This window comes from Desarmillaria tabescens, assembly GCF_030435595.1.
Source record: "Desarmillaria tabescens strain CCBAS 213 chromosome Unknown EV420scaffold_100, whole genome shotgun sequence".
NCBI lineage: Eukaryota > Fungi > Basidiomycota > Agaricomycetes > Agaricales > Physalacriaceae > Desarmillaria > Desarmillaria tabescens.
The window spans coordinates 76,689-95,374 of record NW_026848399.1 but is presented as its reverse complement, the minus strand read 5'-3'; the positions used below and the strand labels follow the sequence as shown (position 1 = coordinate 95,374).

The 18,686-nt window shown below is 46.7% G+C and overlaps 2 protein-coding genes across 2 annotated transcripts; one reads left to right on the top strand and one right to left on the bottom strand.

The window, feature by feature from the left end:
- Positions 1-1,575: 1,575 nt before the first annotated feature.
- EV420DRAFT_150049 (cytochrome P450) lies at positions 1,576-4,090 on the bottom strand. The gene is made up of 15 exons (XM_060471022.1): positions 3,863-4,090; positions 3,714-3,814; positions 3,528-3,663; positions 3,376-3,473; positions 3,230-3,323; positions 3,098-3,170; positions 2,815-3,047; positions 2,697-2,763; positions 2,458-2,644; positions 2,233-2,399; positions 2,070-2,171; positions 1,997-2,007; positions 1,916-1,940; positions 1,839-1,850; positions 1,576-1,785 (listed from the first exon to the last, which is right to left on the bottom strand). The coding sequence occupies exons 1-15, from the start codon at positions 3,993-3,995 to the stop codon at positions 1,608-1,610; spliced, it is 1,617 nt and encodes a 538-aa protein (XP_060322866.1). The 5' UTR covers positions 3,996-4,090; the 3' UTR covers positions 1,576-1,607.
- A 5,277-nt stretch (positions 4,091-9,367) lies between these two features.
- Positions 9,368-11,727, top strand: EV420DRAFT_1280172 (cytochrome P450; the record flags this gene model as incomplete). Its single annotated transcript, XM_060468189.1, has 14 exons — positions 9,368-9,500; positions 9,549-9,649; positions 9,700-9,835; positions 9,889-9,986; positions 10,038-10,131; positions 10,189-10,261; positions 10,314-10,546; positions 10,595-10,661; positions 10,717-10,903; positions 10,956-11,122; positions 11,173-11,288; positions 11,401-11,425; positions 11,488-11,499; positions 11,550-11,727. 14 exons carry the CDS (start codon positions 9,368-9,370, stop codon positions 11,725-11,727), a joined length of 1,620 nt encoding a protein of 539 aa, XP_060322865.1.
- Between the last annotated feature and the right edge of the window lie 6,959 nt (positions 11,728-18,686).

Below are 18,686 nucleotides of genomic sequence, written 5' to 3'. Positions count from 1 at the left end.
GTGATTATGTCCCCATAATCGACCAACTCTGACTGTCCCTATTACAGATACAACTGTAGACTATACAAAAAGCCTTACCTATGATACAGTATGGCTGAGGCCAAATCTGTACCATATCATGGATCTGACTCTGGCAGCATCCATGTTTCACATCCTCAAAGATGGTCATGGTGGAGCTACTTGCAGAGTCTTAGAGATAGAATGCATCAATGATGAAATACCTGGCCATGAACATTGAAAATGGGAAAAGCTACATCTACCTGCCCTAAACCATCACATGCCCTGGTCTGAATCTGCCTTAGTCTGCTCTCACCTATGCTCCCAATGGTGTGGACTCATATCCATATATGCTGTACATATCCACCATAGTACAGACTGGATGTGGTGCACATCTCTAATAATACAGTGCATATTTTTAAGTCCATAAGAGATATTTTTGGACAGCTTACAGCCATATTGTCATGGTTGTATCCATAATGGTACCTTGTATGTCCCAAATTATTGATGACAGCTTGAATAACTGTTGCAACCCTTCCCTCCATCTTAAGCCCAGATTGTCAGAGACACTGATGAATAAAATATTCAAGCCATTACCACTTGCATTACCATGAGGAGTAGTTACAAAGAAAGATTGGCAGTTGTGTTGGAATTATGCTGATACATATTCATTTATAGACTGGAGCATCTCAGTAATGTACTCATGTACTCATCTTACTTGCCTGCTCTCTCGTCGCTATTGTGCTATCATAACCTGGGTGCAACCTGGCAATGCGGCAACATTCAAACTCAGCCGGAATGCACCGCGCGTGGCAATGGCCGGAAAATTCAAAGTCCGCTTATTATGTCATCTTCTTGCGACCTCTCTTAATATATAGATGTTAACTACCATAGAAAGGAAATAAAGTCATAACTAACAAGTACCCCAAGATGAGGACGCACTCCTGATGCAAAATTTTGGAACAGAGGAAGAAATCGGCGAAGCTGAGATGCAGAAAATGCAGGATTCATGATTTTCCGCTGCCGTTGATGTGTGATCCCTGGATGGAGATAAATATGGCGTGTGGACGACGCAGATGAGTAGACATTGTACCCTGGACTGCCCCAACCCAGGACCGAAAAGCGCTTTCAACTGTCGTTGAACATCCGATGGCGTTGGAAATCGGTGTCCGGACGTATGAAGGATGTATTGCAGGGTCCTTGGATCAGATAATACCAATACGTCTTGCTATATCACCCAAAGGTCCAATTGAGTACTTAAGTCACCAAAGATCGCATACACTCACCCCAAAACACCTACTAATATTTTTTACTACTATGGAGGAATTGCGAAAAAAGATGTTATTAGGAAAATCATGCACTTTGCGGGGCCACGCTGTGACGATCGCTGAAAATCTCAATGCTCGTCAAAACACTGATTTCGGCATTTGGCTTCATAAACAAACATCTATTGAAAGCATGTCAGCGATCTGGCAGTGAGATGTACAGACTTATATACTCCGAGAATAGAGCAGAAGCAAAGCGTAAGGCAAGTAAATATAAATGAGAATGAGAGTCGAGCCTCGACTCGTCACAAACTAATCTGCGACTTCCAATATTAAATCAGAGCCCTATTTGTTAAGCGCAGTTACAAGTAACGGGACTTGCGCTCCTTCCTCTGCCTTCCCTGGAACAATGGGGATCAAAGCCGTACCAGCAGGGCCATGCTGCAATTTGGAAGCTCCCTTCAGCATACTGAATTCGAAGTTACTCAAGAGCTCTGTTACCACAGATTGCAGCTCCATGACACTACAAACGTACAATCAGAGCTGGGAGCCAGGCATAAGATGATCTGTACTTACGCAAATCGCCATCTGTGGGTACAGGGATTGTTAGTCAGACATGAACCATTACTCTCAGCGCTCAATGTAGTACGTACCCAAGGCATCCACGAATACCAGCGCCTGTATTGGGAAATATCGTCAACAAAGTCTATGGAAAAGGAAATCTCAACGCTCACTAAAGGTCAGCCTGTCAAGCAATTGCCATACCATCAGTGAGCGAAACACACAAAGTGGATGGAAAAACCGTACAGATTCGAATAGACTCCCAGAGAGGTTTGATTAACTTCCCTTCCATCAAGAAAACGCTGGGGATTCCACTCGTCGGCATCTTCGCCCCACACAGACGGAAGTCTAGACGGTCCCGAATCAACGCGATGATTTCTTGTTCAATGAAGACGAAATATACACATACCGGTTGTAGGTATAGATGGAAGTCATGACAACTTGTCCCTTGGAAATAGGGATCTGCGAGTACACTTGGCCATCCGAAGTAGTTATAGGCTCGGAGAGAGGCAGGACGTCATCCTGGGCGGGTTGACGGAACAGGATATGCCCCAGAGGATGGAATCGGAGAACCTCCTGTTCAAGAAGATCATACAATAAGATCTGGTAGGATGCGACGACGACGACAACCCACTTTAATACAAGCATTTAGCCACAACATCGAATCGTAATCGTTCGATGTGAGAGCTCCGGAGGCATTCAATTTCGTTCGAGAAATCTCTTCACGTATCTTGGCTTGATCCTCAGGATGAAGACTCAGCTCATACAAAAGCCAGGCCATGGTGTTTGCGGTCGTGTCATGGCCGGCTAATACGAACGTCCTAATGATGTCAGTGAGCAAATGGAATGAGACACGAAGGACACGCAACTTACGCCAGCTGAGAATCGATTTCTCCATCATTCATCTGCTTCTTGGCATCGTCGTTGAGATGAGACATTGCTGAGGAAAGATGAGAACGAATGGGTAGAAGATAAATTCCATATAACATACCGAGGACATTAACGACGTCCTTCTCAGCCGGATTGACATCGTTCACCACTTCTTTCAGCTGCTTCTCGTAAATGGGCCGTGACACCTTCATCGCTACTTTTTTAAAGTGACTCATCCGCAAAGTTGCTCTACTGGGTATCCTTTCGAGCGGTACTAGCAACCATCCAGGAAGTATCCGCCAGAGCGCGGTATACAAAAGCTCCAGTGACGTTGGCCACATCATAGACTCGCCGCTATTCAAAAATGAGTACGTGAGATACTTGACAAAGTAAATCATACACACAAAAGATTATTAAGCGCAGCCATCAGTTCAGTCTGTCCACCATTGAGCGAGTTGAACTCGTATCGGAAAGACGCTAGCGAGTTAACCGTGTGAGTATACTTCGACGATCATGAGTGGAAAATGAAGACGCACTGATGCCTATAATATCCAGCGCAGCTTTGCTCGTCCATTCGAGCATATTAAGTACTCTGGCATTCTCGACGCGTTGGTTGATCTGCTCTGTGAGCTAAAGCCAACATAATGAGCCACTGTCATTAAAACCTATGCCCCTCCCGCACCTTCGCAGCTGACGCCTGGAAGACGTTCAGAAAGAGGCGCAGTTGAGATGCTGTGAAAGCAGGACCGAGGATTTTCCGTTGGCGTTGGTGGATTTCGTCTAACACTCCCAATTAGACGACAAATGTTGGAGACGCGGAATACAGCGGCGTACCCTTCACAGTGACTAATCCCGGTCCCATGGCAGCCCTGTTGAGACGATCCGTATCTCTCGTTTTTGGGAATCGATATCCAGAGGAACGGAATATATATTGCAACGCTTTCGGGTCAGCAACGGATAAAACATCTTGCTGCTTGAATTTCAGAGTCATTAACCGAGAGATAGACAAAAGCTGCCGACCCCGAAGCATCCCTTAGTGCGGTATACGGCGCCATATTGCTGATACCATTTCATCTCCAAATCTCCGACGTGCTGACGTGCGCGAAGGAGGTGTTCATGACCTGTTATATTCAGAATATAGATCATACAATGGGGCAGAGATGACAAACCAAAGAGAGCTGAAGGACTCGGAGGTCCAAGAATCTTCCAGACTATAGATTTGCGTCCTCTAAAGAGTAGAAACACCAAGGTGAGGAACAATGCGACTGCAGGGAAGACAAAGTAATGTGTGACGGATTGCATGTCGTACGGTTCGACGGGAGGATGCTAATAAGCACGGGCTTTTATCAGTGTACACAACTGAGTCCGTCATGAACAAGTCCCGGATTTTGGTGAAGAGAGTGGCAACATGTGCCAAGAATTTCAGCAAAACGGCCCCGCGGGTTACAGCATCTGTGTCAAGTCATCAGAAGAAGCTGCTAATTTCGATAACCTAAGCGCATTGTACCAAATAAACTTTCAGGAAGACAGTCATGGAACATCGATTAAACGTGAGAACTAGTGCAAAACGGGCCCGTCGAATCTTAGCTCACCAAAAACAGAAGGGGCCCGTCGCAGCACTTATTCAGATAAGCCCTGTCATCAATTCCTCTGGGGGAATTAGTGCCCCGACCAGACGAATTAGCGAACAAGGGTCGTCGTGCGGTGAGAGGTCGGCTTCCTGTTTTGTAAATGGAGAGCCTACCACCGAAGGATGGCTATCCTTCACATCATTGCACTGGACTTATGAGTCAGTGGAGCGAAGTTCAGATACTTGAAAATGACTTGCCAGAAAACAGACAGGGTTCATTGAAAGGCACGGGTCGTTGTTTAAACCTTTCAGAGCTGACGATGGCATGATCATTATCTCCGAGTAAGATATTGCCGATACTAACAACTCACTGCAAACAGGGAATCCCTTCGTTTGGATCCCTAGAATTGGATAAAAGTTGGTACTGCACTATAAAAAGATGATAGGCCGTTTCACCTCGTATCTTAATTTGCCGGCGTGAATATCTTCGGTAGACATCACATCTTTACTTGTCACTCAGGAATGAATTCACATTTGAGCTATCCAATGAAGGACAAAGAGCTTTATATCGCGGTCATGGCATGGCCAATCTAGGTTCGTCCTAGTATCTATCCAGAGTCAACACGCTGGTCTCACAAAGCAAGAATGCGACCTTTTTCACCTCGATGCTTCTTGTATATCATCACTGCGGGGTTGACTGAGTCAATGGAACCAATGAATTTCAAATGCTTAGAGATGGTCCTCAATGACGCTAATGGCACCAATCGACCTGGAGCCGCGAAATAGGGAAGATGGCAAGCCAGACGAAACGATACTCGTACCACGGTCTATCGCCGTTCAATTCGATGGTTACGATCCATCGAACCTTGGATAAGAAGGCGAGAATGCTGCTACAAAGGGCGGAAAAAAATAATCTGCAAGGGAAGAATTACCCATGACATTGACCGGGATCAGCCGGAAAGAGACAGGCCCAGTGCACACAATGCGAGAAGAATTACAAAAAGGCTGGCAAGAGTTCGATTAGAGAACGAGGCCTGCAATGTGCATTACAGGACTACCGGCAATGTTTAGTAACACAGGTCGGCCGGCGCAAAATTGGATGTAAGATTACTAGACCTGCAGGCACAAAATCGGCATAATGTCAACGCGGAATATATGGTGCACGTACCTCCCGGACTACTGCTGAGAGCCCTCCATTGGCGACCACAGTCCTAGCATGATAGCACGAAACAATACATGTCTCTTGAAGGGATCCTCCACGTCCAATTCCTTTAGCGGTTACGATCTATCTGGCATATGAGCGGGGAAGGTGTAGGGGTTTGACCTAGAGAGCTGCCATTGGCAATACTGCAGCTTCGGAGGAATAGCAAACACACCTTCGGTGCATAACTCACGCGTATGAACAAGCCTCTCAACATCTACTCACAGACAGGCGACTTCGATAGGAGCGTGTTATGATACACGTAGGCCGAGTCCGATTTAGAATTGCACGAACAGTCACTGGCGGCAGGGCGGTGAGAGTATTGAATGCATCCAGACCTGCAGACACGAAATCAGCAAGGCATCAGTGTGAAAGAAACGATGCACGTGCCGCCCTCCACTATCGATGTGAAAGTTTCAACCCTACATCGGCTGCTACTATTCCGGCGCAACAGCAGAAACCAACACGTTTCATCGGGGGATCCCCAGGTTGGACTGGCTGTGCTGTTATGGCTACGATTCACCGGGAGAAGAGACGAAGGCTTCGACCTGCACAACTCAAGTTATTAACACCTCGACATCGAAAGGACAATGCACGCACCTCTATCGTATACCCGTACCGCGACGCGCGCCCGGCGACTTCAGCGGCCCTTCCAACAATCCTAGCAGCAGTGTTCGCTTCGCCCAGAGACTCTAGTCGTTGAGTATTCCATGAGGATGATGGTAATACCAGCATCTTAAAGCGGCCTGGAAACCGAGCGAGAAGATTGACAATATCGTGACCGTCTTGGTCTAAGGTAGACGTTTCCCACGCTCTGCCAGCAATACGACCATGTGATCTAAACACGGTCGGTCAAATCCTCTCCTAAATTCAAATTTTGGGCACCATTTCCGTCCCAGCCTTCGCTGACGAACTATAAATATCGAAACATGGATTTACGTGGAGGAGGCCACCGATTCAAATGATCACTGAACAGGCAGGCAAGAATCCCATTCACTGATTACGGCTCCTATCATCAAGCCTTTACTCTGAGATAAGTCCCAAGTCAAAACGAAAATAAAATACAAAAATCGCATTCAAATCTTTGTATAGCAAGGCCTCGGATTGAACGAGGAGTGATTTCCACAAAATCCCTGCTTGGCGAGGACTCGAACTAGTGATGCGTACTGTTACAGACTAGGCCAGAAGTACTGTATAAAAGCGTCTCGTCACTAGCAAAGGAGACGGCGCTGACAAGGAGAGACATATGCCATGCCTAGGGTGAAAGGCTGCCATACATAACATTCGTGCATCGAGCAATGATTATTACTGTCTGAAATGTTTGTGCAGAACGACTTCATCGTATTATGTCCGAGACGCGGAGAAAAGAGTTTCACATAAAAAGCGGCTTTACAAGACATCGCACATAGCAGGACCTAGGATCCAACGAGGAGCTACTTGGGCAAGGAAGTGGTTCAGCCATCGCTTTCCATACCGAAGCACGAGAACAAGCTCCAAGGACTCCCCATTAATGTCACGAATCTCTGAAAATGAGAACACTTTTTGAGTCAAATGTAGAGATGGTGTCTGCACTGTAGCAACTCCGAGGAGATATCCTGTGTCTAGTGTTCGGTGCGCCGTATCGAACAAAATGATTCATCTTGTTCGATACGCCGCAGCTAGCTTGTAATAAAAAATGTTCTTTTTTTGGCAGATTCCTGCCAACGCGGAGTCCTTTGAACTTCTTTTCGTCTTTTGCACCCGTCTAAAATGTTGGCCTAAGAGAGCCTTGGGTGAACAGGATTCTCACCTGCCTGTTTGGCCACCTCGTTCGGGTCAGGGTTCTCCATTGACAGGACATGGATCCGTGTTTTGGTATTTATTGGTCCTAAGCAGATACCGTAGAGGAAGACGGTGATTAAATAAATAGTATTTGCATTGAGGGGAATTTGGGAGTGTTTAGGTCACATGCTCGTTTCGGAGGTCGTGGGAAATGTCTACCCTCAACACGACGACGACGTCCGACGGAATTTTTTTTGTTTTGAACTTTCGTTTTGCGCTCGCTCCAACATCCAACCCGCTCTGACGCAGCCTCATGAAGTACTCGACGATTGGCCGTACACCAGGCTCTGAGTGCTGTTAGGATTGTTGGAATGGATGCTGAAGTCGGACGCAGTAATACGGACAGAGGATAGAGGTGCGCATCGTTCTTTCGATGTCGAGGTGTCACTAACTTGGGCTGTCCAGGGTGAAGCATTTGCCTCTGCTTTCTGTGAATCGTAGCCATAACATCTCGGCTCATCCAACCGAGAGGATCCCCTGAGGAAACGTACATTGATTCCTGCTGTTGTACCAGAATCGTGACTGCTGATATGGGGTTGGTAGTGAAGGGAGGTGCGAGCATTGCTTCTTTTGCCTTGGCGTTTCGCTGATTTGTGTCTGTAGATCTGGTAACTTCACGCGTAATGTTAACCTGTGTTATCAAAGACCGTCAGTACTTTTGTAATGCGCATTGCAGGCGTCTTTCTCCAAGAAATTTTTGGCCGGCCTTTTTGTAATTGCTCTAGCACTATGGCACCCGGGCCTGGCCTGATGCTTCTCCTGGTGGATCCTAGCGAGTGTCATGGAAGACTGTTCGCTTGCCGACCATTTTTTGGCGCTTTGCAGTAGCCTTCCCACCCGTTGATCCATGACTCGATAAATCGTAACCGCCGAGTAAATTGAGGGCAAGGATCCTCACAAGAGATGTGCGCTGATTTGGGGTACTATGACAGAACCGTGTCTGTCAATAAAAAGTTGGCAATGATGCATCGCTTCTTCTGCCTTGAGACACCTTCCCAAATCTGTTTCTGCAGGTCGACTGGTATCCTTTGTGTCACTGAGGACCGTACGCGCCCCTCTAAACGTTCGGCATTCATTGGTTCCATGGACTTGGCTAACTCCGCACTGATGAGATAAAGGAAGCACTGAGGTGAGATAGGTCGCATTCTTGCCATGTGAGACGGGCGAGTTAACTCCCGGTAAATGCTAGGATGGACTTAGGCATCGGTTATGCCGTGAACTAGGATATACGACTTTGATATTCCTTGATAGCCCAAATGTGAATTCGTTCCCCAGTGACAAGTGAGGACATGATGTCTGTTGAAGGTATTCATACCTGCAAATTAACATACGAGGCGAGACAGCTTATCATCTTCTTGTAGCATAGTACCAATTTTTGTCCATCCTAGGGCTCCAGGCGAAGAGATCCCATGTTCGCAATGAGTGTTGGTATCGCCGATATCCTTACTCGGGGATATTGACTATATGCCGACAGCTTGTGAGCCCTCAGAAAGGTTTAAACAACGAACCATGTCTTTCAATAAGCCTTGCCATCCTTAAAGTAAATTTCAAGTATCCGAACTTCACTTCGCCGTTAATACTGACTCAAAAGTCCAGTACCATGCGGAGGTTAGCCGTGCTTCGGCAGTAAACTCCACATTTGCAAGAACGAAGACAATATTCCACCGCACGATGACCATTGTTTGCTGAGTCTTTTTGCCGAGCTGGTTCCCCCAGAAGTTTTGATGACAGGGCTTATCTGACTCAGCGCTGTGGTACACCCCTCGCGTCTTTCGTGAGCCGAGATTCGACGGGCCCGTTTTGCAGAAATTCTCACGTGTAATCAAGCTTCCAACTAGTTGACCTGTTGTGAGTTCATTCGTTACTATGCGCTAGGTTGATGAAATAGGCGGCTTATTCTGACGCCTTGACACAGGTCCTCTGACTCCACGGGGCCGTTGTGCTGAATTTGTTGGCAGGTGTTGTCACCCTCCTCACCAAATCCGGTATGTACTTCTTTAAGACGGGCTCAGTTGAGGTTTACTGATAAAAGCCCGTCCTTGTTGACGTCCTCTTCAGAGCATTTCTTTCGAGCCGTACGACATGCAATCGATCACAACTTACCTCGTCTTCCCTACAGTCGCTTTGTTTCTTGCCTTCGCGTTTCTGCGCTTTAAGGGCCGCAAATCAATAGTCTGGAGGATTCGTGGACCTCCGAGTCCTTCGACTCTCTTAGGTTTGTTGTCTCGGCCTCATCGCCTGGTCTGTACTCTAAATATAACAGGTCATGAATACCTCCTCCGTAACCGTCAGCACTTGGGAGACTTGGAGATGGAATGGTATCAGCAATACCGCGCCGTATACCGCACTAAGGGATGTTTCGGGGTGAGCATATTTTGTTTATCTCTCATCAATGTCTCTGACATCCAAGGCAGCAAGATGTTTTGTCCGTTGCTGACCCGAAGGCATTGCAATACATATTTCATTCTTCTGGATACCGGTTCCCGAAAACTGGAGACACGAATCGTATGTTCGAGGCTATCAGTGGACGAGGATTAGTCGCTGTGGAGGGTATGCCTACTGGTTCTGCGTCTCCACCGTTCTCCGTCTAATTGGCGCTTTAGGCGAAATCCACCAACGCCAGCGGAAAATTCTCGGGCCCGCTTTTACAGCATCCCAACTCCGACTCTTTCTGACGGTCTTCCAGGCGTTAGCCGTGAAGGTGCGAGAGGGACATGGGATTTCATGACAATGGCTCACTCGGTTACCTTAGCTTACGGAGCAAATCAATCAGCGTGTTGAGGGTGCTCGAGTGCTCAATATACTCGAATGGACAAGCAAGGCTGCATTAGATATCATAGGCATCAGTATGTTTTCATCTTCCATTCACGATTGTCCAAGTAGGTTCACAGTTGACTTGCCAGCGTCTTTCCGATATGAGTTTAACTCTCTCGATGGTGGACAAACCGAGTTGAGGGTGGCCCTCAATAATCTTATGTATGCATGATTCACTTTAGGTGTAGTATCTTCCGTACTCACGTTTGAACAGCGGAGATTCTATGATGTGGCCAACGTCGCTGGAGCTTCTATGCTCCGCGCTCTGGCGTATACTTCCTGCGTGGTTGCTTGTACCGCTCGAGTGGCTGCCCAATAAACAGACCATGCGGCTAAACCACTTCAGAAACCTTGCGATGGAGGTATCTCGACCGATCTTTGAGAAACAACTGAAAGAGGTGGCGAACGATGCCAATCCGGCTGAGAAGGACCTTGTTAATGTTCTCGGTATGTGAGATGAATTTTATCTTTGACCTCTTTTTGACCCTTGCTCAGCAATGTCTCATTTCAACGAAGATGCCAAGAAGAAGATGAACGATACAGAAGTTGATTCTCAGCTGGCGTAAGTTAGGTGTCCTTCGTGTCTCATTCCATTAACTAGCTGAAATCATCATTAGGACGTTCGTATTTGCCGGCCATGACTCAACTGCAAACACCATGTCCTGGCTTTTGTATGAGCTGAGCCTTCACGCTGAGGACCAATCGAAGATACGTGAAGAGATTGCTCAAACGAAATTGAATGCCTCCGGAGCTCTCACATCGAATGATTACGATTCGATGCTGTGGCTAAATGCTTGTATTAAAGTGAGCCATCGTCGATCGAAGCCACCAAGTCTTAATGTGTGAACTTCAACAGGAAACTCTCCGTTTACATTCTCCTGGACATTCCCTGTTCCGTCAAGCCGCGCAGGATGACGTCCTGCCCCTCTCCGAGCCTATCACCACTTCGGACGGCCAAGTGTGTTCGCAGATTCCCATATGCAAGGGACAAGTCATCCTGGCTTCCATCTATACCTACAATCGGTGTGTATAATTCGTTTTCATTGAAGAAAGAATCGTTGATTGTGGTCTAGACTTCCGTCGGTATGGGGTGACGATGCCGACGAGTGGAATCCTCGTCGTTTCCTTGACGGTCGGGATGTTAAGCAAACCTCTCTGGGAGTGTATGCTAATTTGTACGGTTTTGTCTGTTTTGCTTACTTCGCTCGCTGATGATACCTCGATCGTGTGACAGGATGACCTTCAGTAAGTTTTGAGATCTCCTTGGCGCTAAACATTGTTGATGATCTTTACCAATACAGGCTCTGGCATTCGTGGATGCATTGGGTACGTACATTGAGTGTTGCGAGTAATGCTTCAAGTCTGACCAATGAACCCCGTATCCGCAGATGGCGATTTGCGTAAGTATGGATCAGGTTATCGCTGTCTCTGAGCTCTGATTGTTTTGTAGTGTCATGGAGGTGCAATCCGTAGTCACAGAGCTCTTGAGTAACTTCGAATTCAGTATGCCGAAGGGAGCTTCTAAGCTGCAGTATGGTCCTGCTGGTCCGGCTTCGATCCCCATCGTTCCAGGCAAGGCAGAGGAAGGAGCGCAAGTCCCGTTACTTGTAACCGTGCTTAACAAGTAGGGCTGTGATTGGATCTCTGATGCCCCAGATTGGTTTGTGAGTTTTAGAGACTCACAACATTGCTGATCACAAGTCGAGGCCGGACCCTCACTCTTGTGCATACTATTTACTTACACTTAGCTTCTGAAGAGGTTTCGGATTATTTAAGCCTGTACATTTCATTGCCACGTCGCCGTCATGTTTTCAATAGACGTTGTGAAGCCATAAATCAGTTCTTTCGATAAGCGATCTTCAGTGAATGTCACGGCGCAGCCCCGTATACTGTACAGTCTGCAGGATGTGATTTTTCCAAAGAAAATTTTCCGTAATTGCTCCATAGCAAAGAGTTAAGTTGGAGTACAAACTCTGTTGAGCGACTGTTGAGGTTGTTGACTCGGCCCGCCGGGATTCAAGGCAAGGACGACCCGCGCCACATGGAGTTGACCTCGTCATACAATTATCTTCGACCCGTCATAGCTCTTCGCGTATAGCGAAATGACGAGCCCGTCTTCCTTCAGCCCTTTCAACCGTGTTACATCAGCTGAGGACAAAGACACAGGCAAATCCACATTGACCTGGACAGTCTTCAAAAACGAGCTCTTCCACCTTACAGCCACAGCGTCAACGAACACCGTGTCAAAAAACTTAGCAGCTGTCTCATCCGTATCGCCAACACGTATGAAGTGGTGGAGGAAAATGAGCGTCTTGAGATGCGGCACCAAACCATCATGAGCAATAATGGTCCTGAGGCAAACATTGTCAGCTCGCCGCCATCGAAAGAACTCTAAGCTCAGAGATGCGAGTTAGGGAGAGCGTTCGAGGATGTCAGAAAGGTGGCGGTTCGGTAACAAGGCTGAGGTCAGCCACGATCCAGTGTTTAGAATGTGCACGGAGTATTTGGAAGAGTGCCTTGAACTTTTCGTTCTCTTCTGGGGTGGTACGCTTTGCGATAGATCGGAACACAAAGCGAAGATTTTGACAACGTTTCACGATAGTTCTAAGCATGGAGCAGGGGTCTTTTCTGTGTGCGAAGCGATGGCTAACAATAAAATAAAACGATGCCCGTACATTCGAGTTCACAGAATTAGCGTACGTTTCCCCAGGTTCAATTCGCCGGGCTGTTATGGATAAATTCACCGAGAAGAGAGGCAAATGTTCAAGCTGGACAACCCAAGTTGGTTCAATACACCTCGACGTCAAAAGAATAACGCGTGCACCTCTGTCCGACTTGTGCGTCCTCCTATCAGCGTTCGGATGTCCAATTGTCGAGTATCTCACGAGATTCATAGAAGGGTCAAAGAGCAGGTTGGAAATTGGAGCAAGCTCAAAGCGAAGATTGATTGACAACAGCCGAAATCGTGTTTAGGGCAGACGTTTCCACAGTTTGCGAAACGACCATGTGACCTAAACACGATCGGTAACTTCGAAAGGTTCTCTCCTCAGTTCAAATTTTGGGCACCACCTTCGTCCCTGACAAACAATAAATATCAAAACACGGATTTACGTGGAGGAGCCAGGAGGCCACCGATTCGAACGAACACTGAACAGGCAGGCAAGAATCCCGTTAGCTGATTATGGCTCCGATCATCAAGCCTTCACTCTGATATTAGTCCCAAGTCAAAACGAAAAGAAAAATCAAAAAAATCACATTCGAATGTCCATTTAGCAAGGCCTCAGATCGAACGAGGAGTGATTTCCATGGAATCCCTGCTTGGGCAAGGACTCGAACTAGTGATGCGCACTATTACAGACTAGGCCGGAAGTCCTGGGTGGAAACATTTCACTTTTTGTATTAGTAAAGGAGACGGTGCTGACAAGGAGAGACATGTCATGCATGGGGTGAAAGAATCGAGCAATGATTAGTACTGTATCACAATTGTGGTGCAGAACAACTTCAGCGTAGTGCGTCAGAGATGTGGAGAAAAAAGTTTCATATAAAAGGTGGCATCACAAGACGTTGCGCATGGCAGGACCTGGGATCGAACGCGGAGGCTCCTTCTGCAAGGAAGCGGTTCAGCCATCGCTTGTTATGTCAAAGTATGAAGAGAACTTCAAAGGACCCCGTGTTGTCACGAATCTCGGAAAACGAGAACACTTTATTATTCAGTCGCGAAGATGGTGTCTGCACTGTAGCAAATCTGGGAGGTAATCACATATCTAGCGTTCGAGCCTACAATATATCAGCTCCCTCTTAACATCCCTCAAAAAATACAAAACACACCTCCAGCTCCGTGTTGCACTGTAGGCCGAGGATCAGTCGCACCGGTACCGTTATCTTCTGATAAAGTGAACATAGCGACAACCACTATAATGAAAAGTGAAGTGATCCTGATACGGAAGCTGAAGCACAGAGGAGGAAACGCACAAGTGAGAACCACCGCAAGGAGGGACTCGAGCTGTGTGTCGGAGATCAGTCAAAGGCTATCTTCGGCATGCGTCAACTGCGAAAAGTGCTTACCTTGAACGTTTGAACAACCCTGCAGTCAGTTGCTTATAATGAGAGGAAATCACTCTGACCGCATCAGTGGAAACCTCCAAAAGACACCGCCACCGATATCCAGAGTGTCCAACGTTCGATGACAAACGTGGGAGCAGCCACGAAAACCTATGTACAAGCATTGGCGTCTCCTGCAGTAACGACGTCTTCAAAGGTGCCGAGTGGTCGATGGCTAGTCGTAACATCCTGCCTTAAATGATAATGGTAACGTATAAGGAAGAATCGTGGTGCGACCAGCCAGGAATCGCATACAGCGAGGAAACGCAATTCTTGAGGTGTCCGACCACACATACTGTGTTCCGGAAGAGAGGACGCTCGAGTCTACCTGCAAAGCCAACTTTAACGAAAGCCCAATAATTAAATCACGCGTACGCACCTCCCTCCAACCCTGCCCTATGTCCTATCACGGTTTAGAACTGCGTCTGCTCCCGTTCCTTCCTATGGTGCTAGCACCGTGACTTGAAAACTGGAGCCATGTGTACAAAGCCCAGTGTCTTGTTGGAGTAGTCGTGAAGTTGGAAGAGGAAGAGGAAGAGAGGCACGTACAGAATGTTCCCATGGTAAAATACGCGGTGCATGTGATCAATTCTTTCCCTCTCCGGAGATATGGCCCGAGGTTCCATAACAACATAATGCGCATACATCTTACTTCCTCCCATCCCCGCACACCCCCATACCTGTGGAAAATCCCACCTTCTCAATAACATGTGGAGCCTACGAGCAGGGATGAAGACTCTCTTTCCTTCTCGTCGATAAGAACATACAGAAGAACTTGAAGGCTTCGATCATCGTATCAGCCTTACAAAGGATTCGGTGGTTAACGTTTAACCTTAGGGCTCTGAGCGCCTGTAACGTCGAAGGAAACCGCCCAAGGTTTCATGTGCGCGCATGCTTTCTTCGACCTGCACATCTCACTGACTTTGGCTATATAGCCAAGTCATTGCCACTGCCTCTCTACCCGATGAATCGTAATCATAACAGCCAAGCCCACCGAAACTGTAGTAAAACACGCATTGATGGAGACCTCCGGTGCTACGCTATATCTTAGCTCGGTTGATAGTGGATGTATGGGCGTTGTTTCTTTCGTTTTACGTCTTGCTGGTTTCATGGTCTGCAGGTCTAGACACCCGACCACTCTGCGCCATTAGCACCCTTCTAAAATAAAACTTGACCAGCTTTCGACTCGATGTGTTGATGTGACCTTTGGTAGCTGCGCGCACAGACTACACAATTAGAGAAGATAATTAAATTTACCAACAAAGGAGCCTTACCGTAAATGTACCTTTCGAACCGGCCCACACGTACCATACCGCACATTCTTGAAAGGCCAGAGTGTTGCAAGCAATGAAAGTAGAGAATCACAGTTTGCCATGGCGGTTTTGAAAACAGTCGTCACTTTGCTTACTCGTTTTTACGTATCTTCATTTTGCGAAACAGCCGGTGGGAATTCCATCTTTTATCTCATACTCTTCTCGCTAAAGAAAATGTTAGTTGGTTCAGAGAGCACACAGGCTGAGTAAATATTTTACTCTGGGAAATCTTCTGATTAGTCTTTTGTAAATGAAACGACAAGATGAATGGAACACACTCACAGCTAGACCATCGAGGTGTGGAATATTGATGACCCTGTGGCTGTGCGAGCTGGCGCGATGTCCAGTTAGCCCGAGTTTTGCTGAGTAAGGATTTACTAAGAGAAAGAAAGTACTAGAAGATACAAAATGGTATTTAAGTAACTAGATTTCGTAGTATTCTGTACTCGTTTGCCTTCTAAGCAAACATTAACTACTTGCTAGGCAAACATGCCTGAGCACACGGTGTGCGTGGTATACAACACGAGGTTCAGGGCATCCTCACTGAAAGGGTCACAATAAGCATCTCGAAAAGGATGTCATCACTGTGGATGAGGCTGTGTATGCTGCTATAAAAGCAAGGTGAGTGCCAATCCGAACACATCATGTTCCTCAGTTTTTGAAAAGGGAAAAGGATCTGGAAAATAACTGAAACTTCGTACCCCAAATTTCAATTAACAAATGTCAGACTTAGTACTCTAGTGATTGCCAACAATATAAACGCCATACAAATAAATGAAGGTGTAAGTTAAGCTACGAAAATATAAAGTTCTTCACTCAAGAACTCATGATATAATCAACACACATACATATTACTATCCATAAGAGTCCTAATCTCTTTCAGACCATAGCAATCCCGGAAGCTCTCCGATGTCTAATGGAAGAATGCCTCCGACCCCCACCAGGCATAGATGTCTCACAAACACATGGTATGGTACACAGACTAGATTCCAAAGGGGGGGATTTGTGCTTCATCACATCACTTGGCACCAGAGCAATAGCTAGGATAGGCACCAGACCCTAATGGTGTCATATTAGCACCCGGCAGGAGAAAGCACCAAGCTAAAGCTCACAGTACTCATGGACACAACAAGGAGTGGGCAACTCGTATGCATGTCACTTTTGATGTAAGCAGCCAAAAATATAGTCGGTACCACAGCATATAATACTGAGGATAATGCGATGACTTTGATCCAGAGCCAGCGGATCTCCTTCTCAATATGACATATGATGGCCAGCATACATGACAGCATTATGGAGTAGGGCTGCGCGCCGTCACCAGTATTGTACGGTTTTCGGTAACCGTTATACGGAATACGGACCGAAGCCGAACTGCACCCTAATGGCCATTTGTACGGTACGGTGTACTGGTTGTTCCAGTCGCTGTCAGGAGCTCCAACAGACAGCCGTACAACGTCGTATTACTGGCGTATATTTTAAATACTTTTGTAGTCTTATCTAGAGCCTTTTCCTGAGTAAATTTTTGACACAAAATAGCCATGAGCCAATTCCTTTACTTTGCCACTCCTTCAAAGTTTGACTATTCGCCACCTCATCAATCTCTCACTCGCATTCAGGCAATGCATGTAACCTTACTTTATTTTTTGGGCACCTCTGGCCTCACTCAACATGGCCCATTTGTTCTCTCTGTACCTAATGTTTGTGATTTTGTCATATTCACACATAAAATAACAGGGGACTGCGCTTGTAAGTCTATATGAGTAAATATATTTTGCACGGTCGTCAACGGCCTGTAGACGGCCGTAAAGCACCCTATACCGACACCGAACAAAGCTTTCAAACTAAGCATACATGTACGGTATACGGATATTTCCAGTGACCTGTCTGAGACCATGGCTTTACGGCCATATACCTGTGTACGGTACGGTGCGCAGCCCTATTATGGAGAATACCATAGAGAAATAGGGAAGCATTAAAGTAATCTGGGCCTTGCATGCATCTCCTGGAGGCGGTATAGCAGTTATCTGATGGAGACCAAAGCCTGTGAAAACTGGGTTGGATGTCAGTTCTGATTTGATGACGATAAGGATGAAATGAACAGACTTGTTCCGATGATAGTACATAGTCCTGGAATGATAGCGAACATCCATCTGCGACCAGAGAGGATCCAGCAGTGACATATCTGCACAATAACTTGTATCAGCTCATTCCAGCAGGCAAGCACAATGGTATCTACATACCATGGTGCAACTGATAATGATGATACTGGCCATGAAGGACGTCGAACTCAAAAGGATCCACCCAGGTGAATAAATATATGTAGCCTGCTCTGGTGTGTCTTTGTCTTGACGTCTTTTCTACCATATGCCATTCTAATGCCTGTCCCAGTGGTCTGCGATAATGGCAGAAGTCGTCTCACCCGGTGTGGACTGGTCATCATGATATACCTCCTTACAACATCCCCTCTCGCTGCTCGACCGATATTTGTCCAATGGAAGGATGATGAAATGACTCTCCAGACCGTGCTGATCACCAAAGCAGTGTGAAATGCTGAACAAAATATGATTTGAGTAAGCATTGGCACTATTTCAGATAGAGTGAAAAGAGCACCATAAAGCAGTGATTCAAAGGTGTTTGTTGTCAGCATTATCGCATGGTCTAGTGTACAGCCCGGGTAGCCTGGGTCATGCCGGGTTACCTGGGTCAGGACTTGCTCGGGCCGGGATCGGGTCACAATCTTGTCACCCATGGCCCGCCCGTCAGACCCGTCAGACCCGCCTCAACTGCAATACCAATTTTACCACTGATAGTCTTATCTGCTTCCATGGAGGCTTTTTTTCCCAGAAACTTTCTTTTCAAAACTGTATAGCTACACAGTTGTATTATCTAAGACAGTGAAATTGTCATAAAAATCCTACCAAACATCGCAGCGATTCTTATGGCTGGCAACGCTGACCCTCTCATTCTTGAAGGGAAGCGCAAGCGAGCTGAGACCGAACGCCAACGTCTCAGTGTTCAGCAAGCAGCTGAGGAATCTTCTGAATCACTCTCATCCCTGTCTTCCTCCATTAGGCATGCTTCAAAAAAAGCAAAACTTATGGTCAAAAAGGCGAGCTCGGCAATATCCAAGGCTGGTGCTGCTGTTAAGAGGCTCGCTCATCACAAGAAAGCTG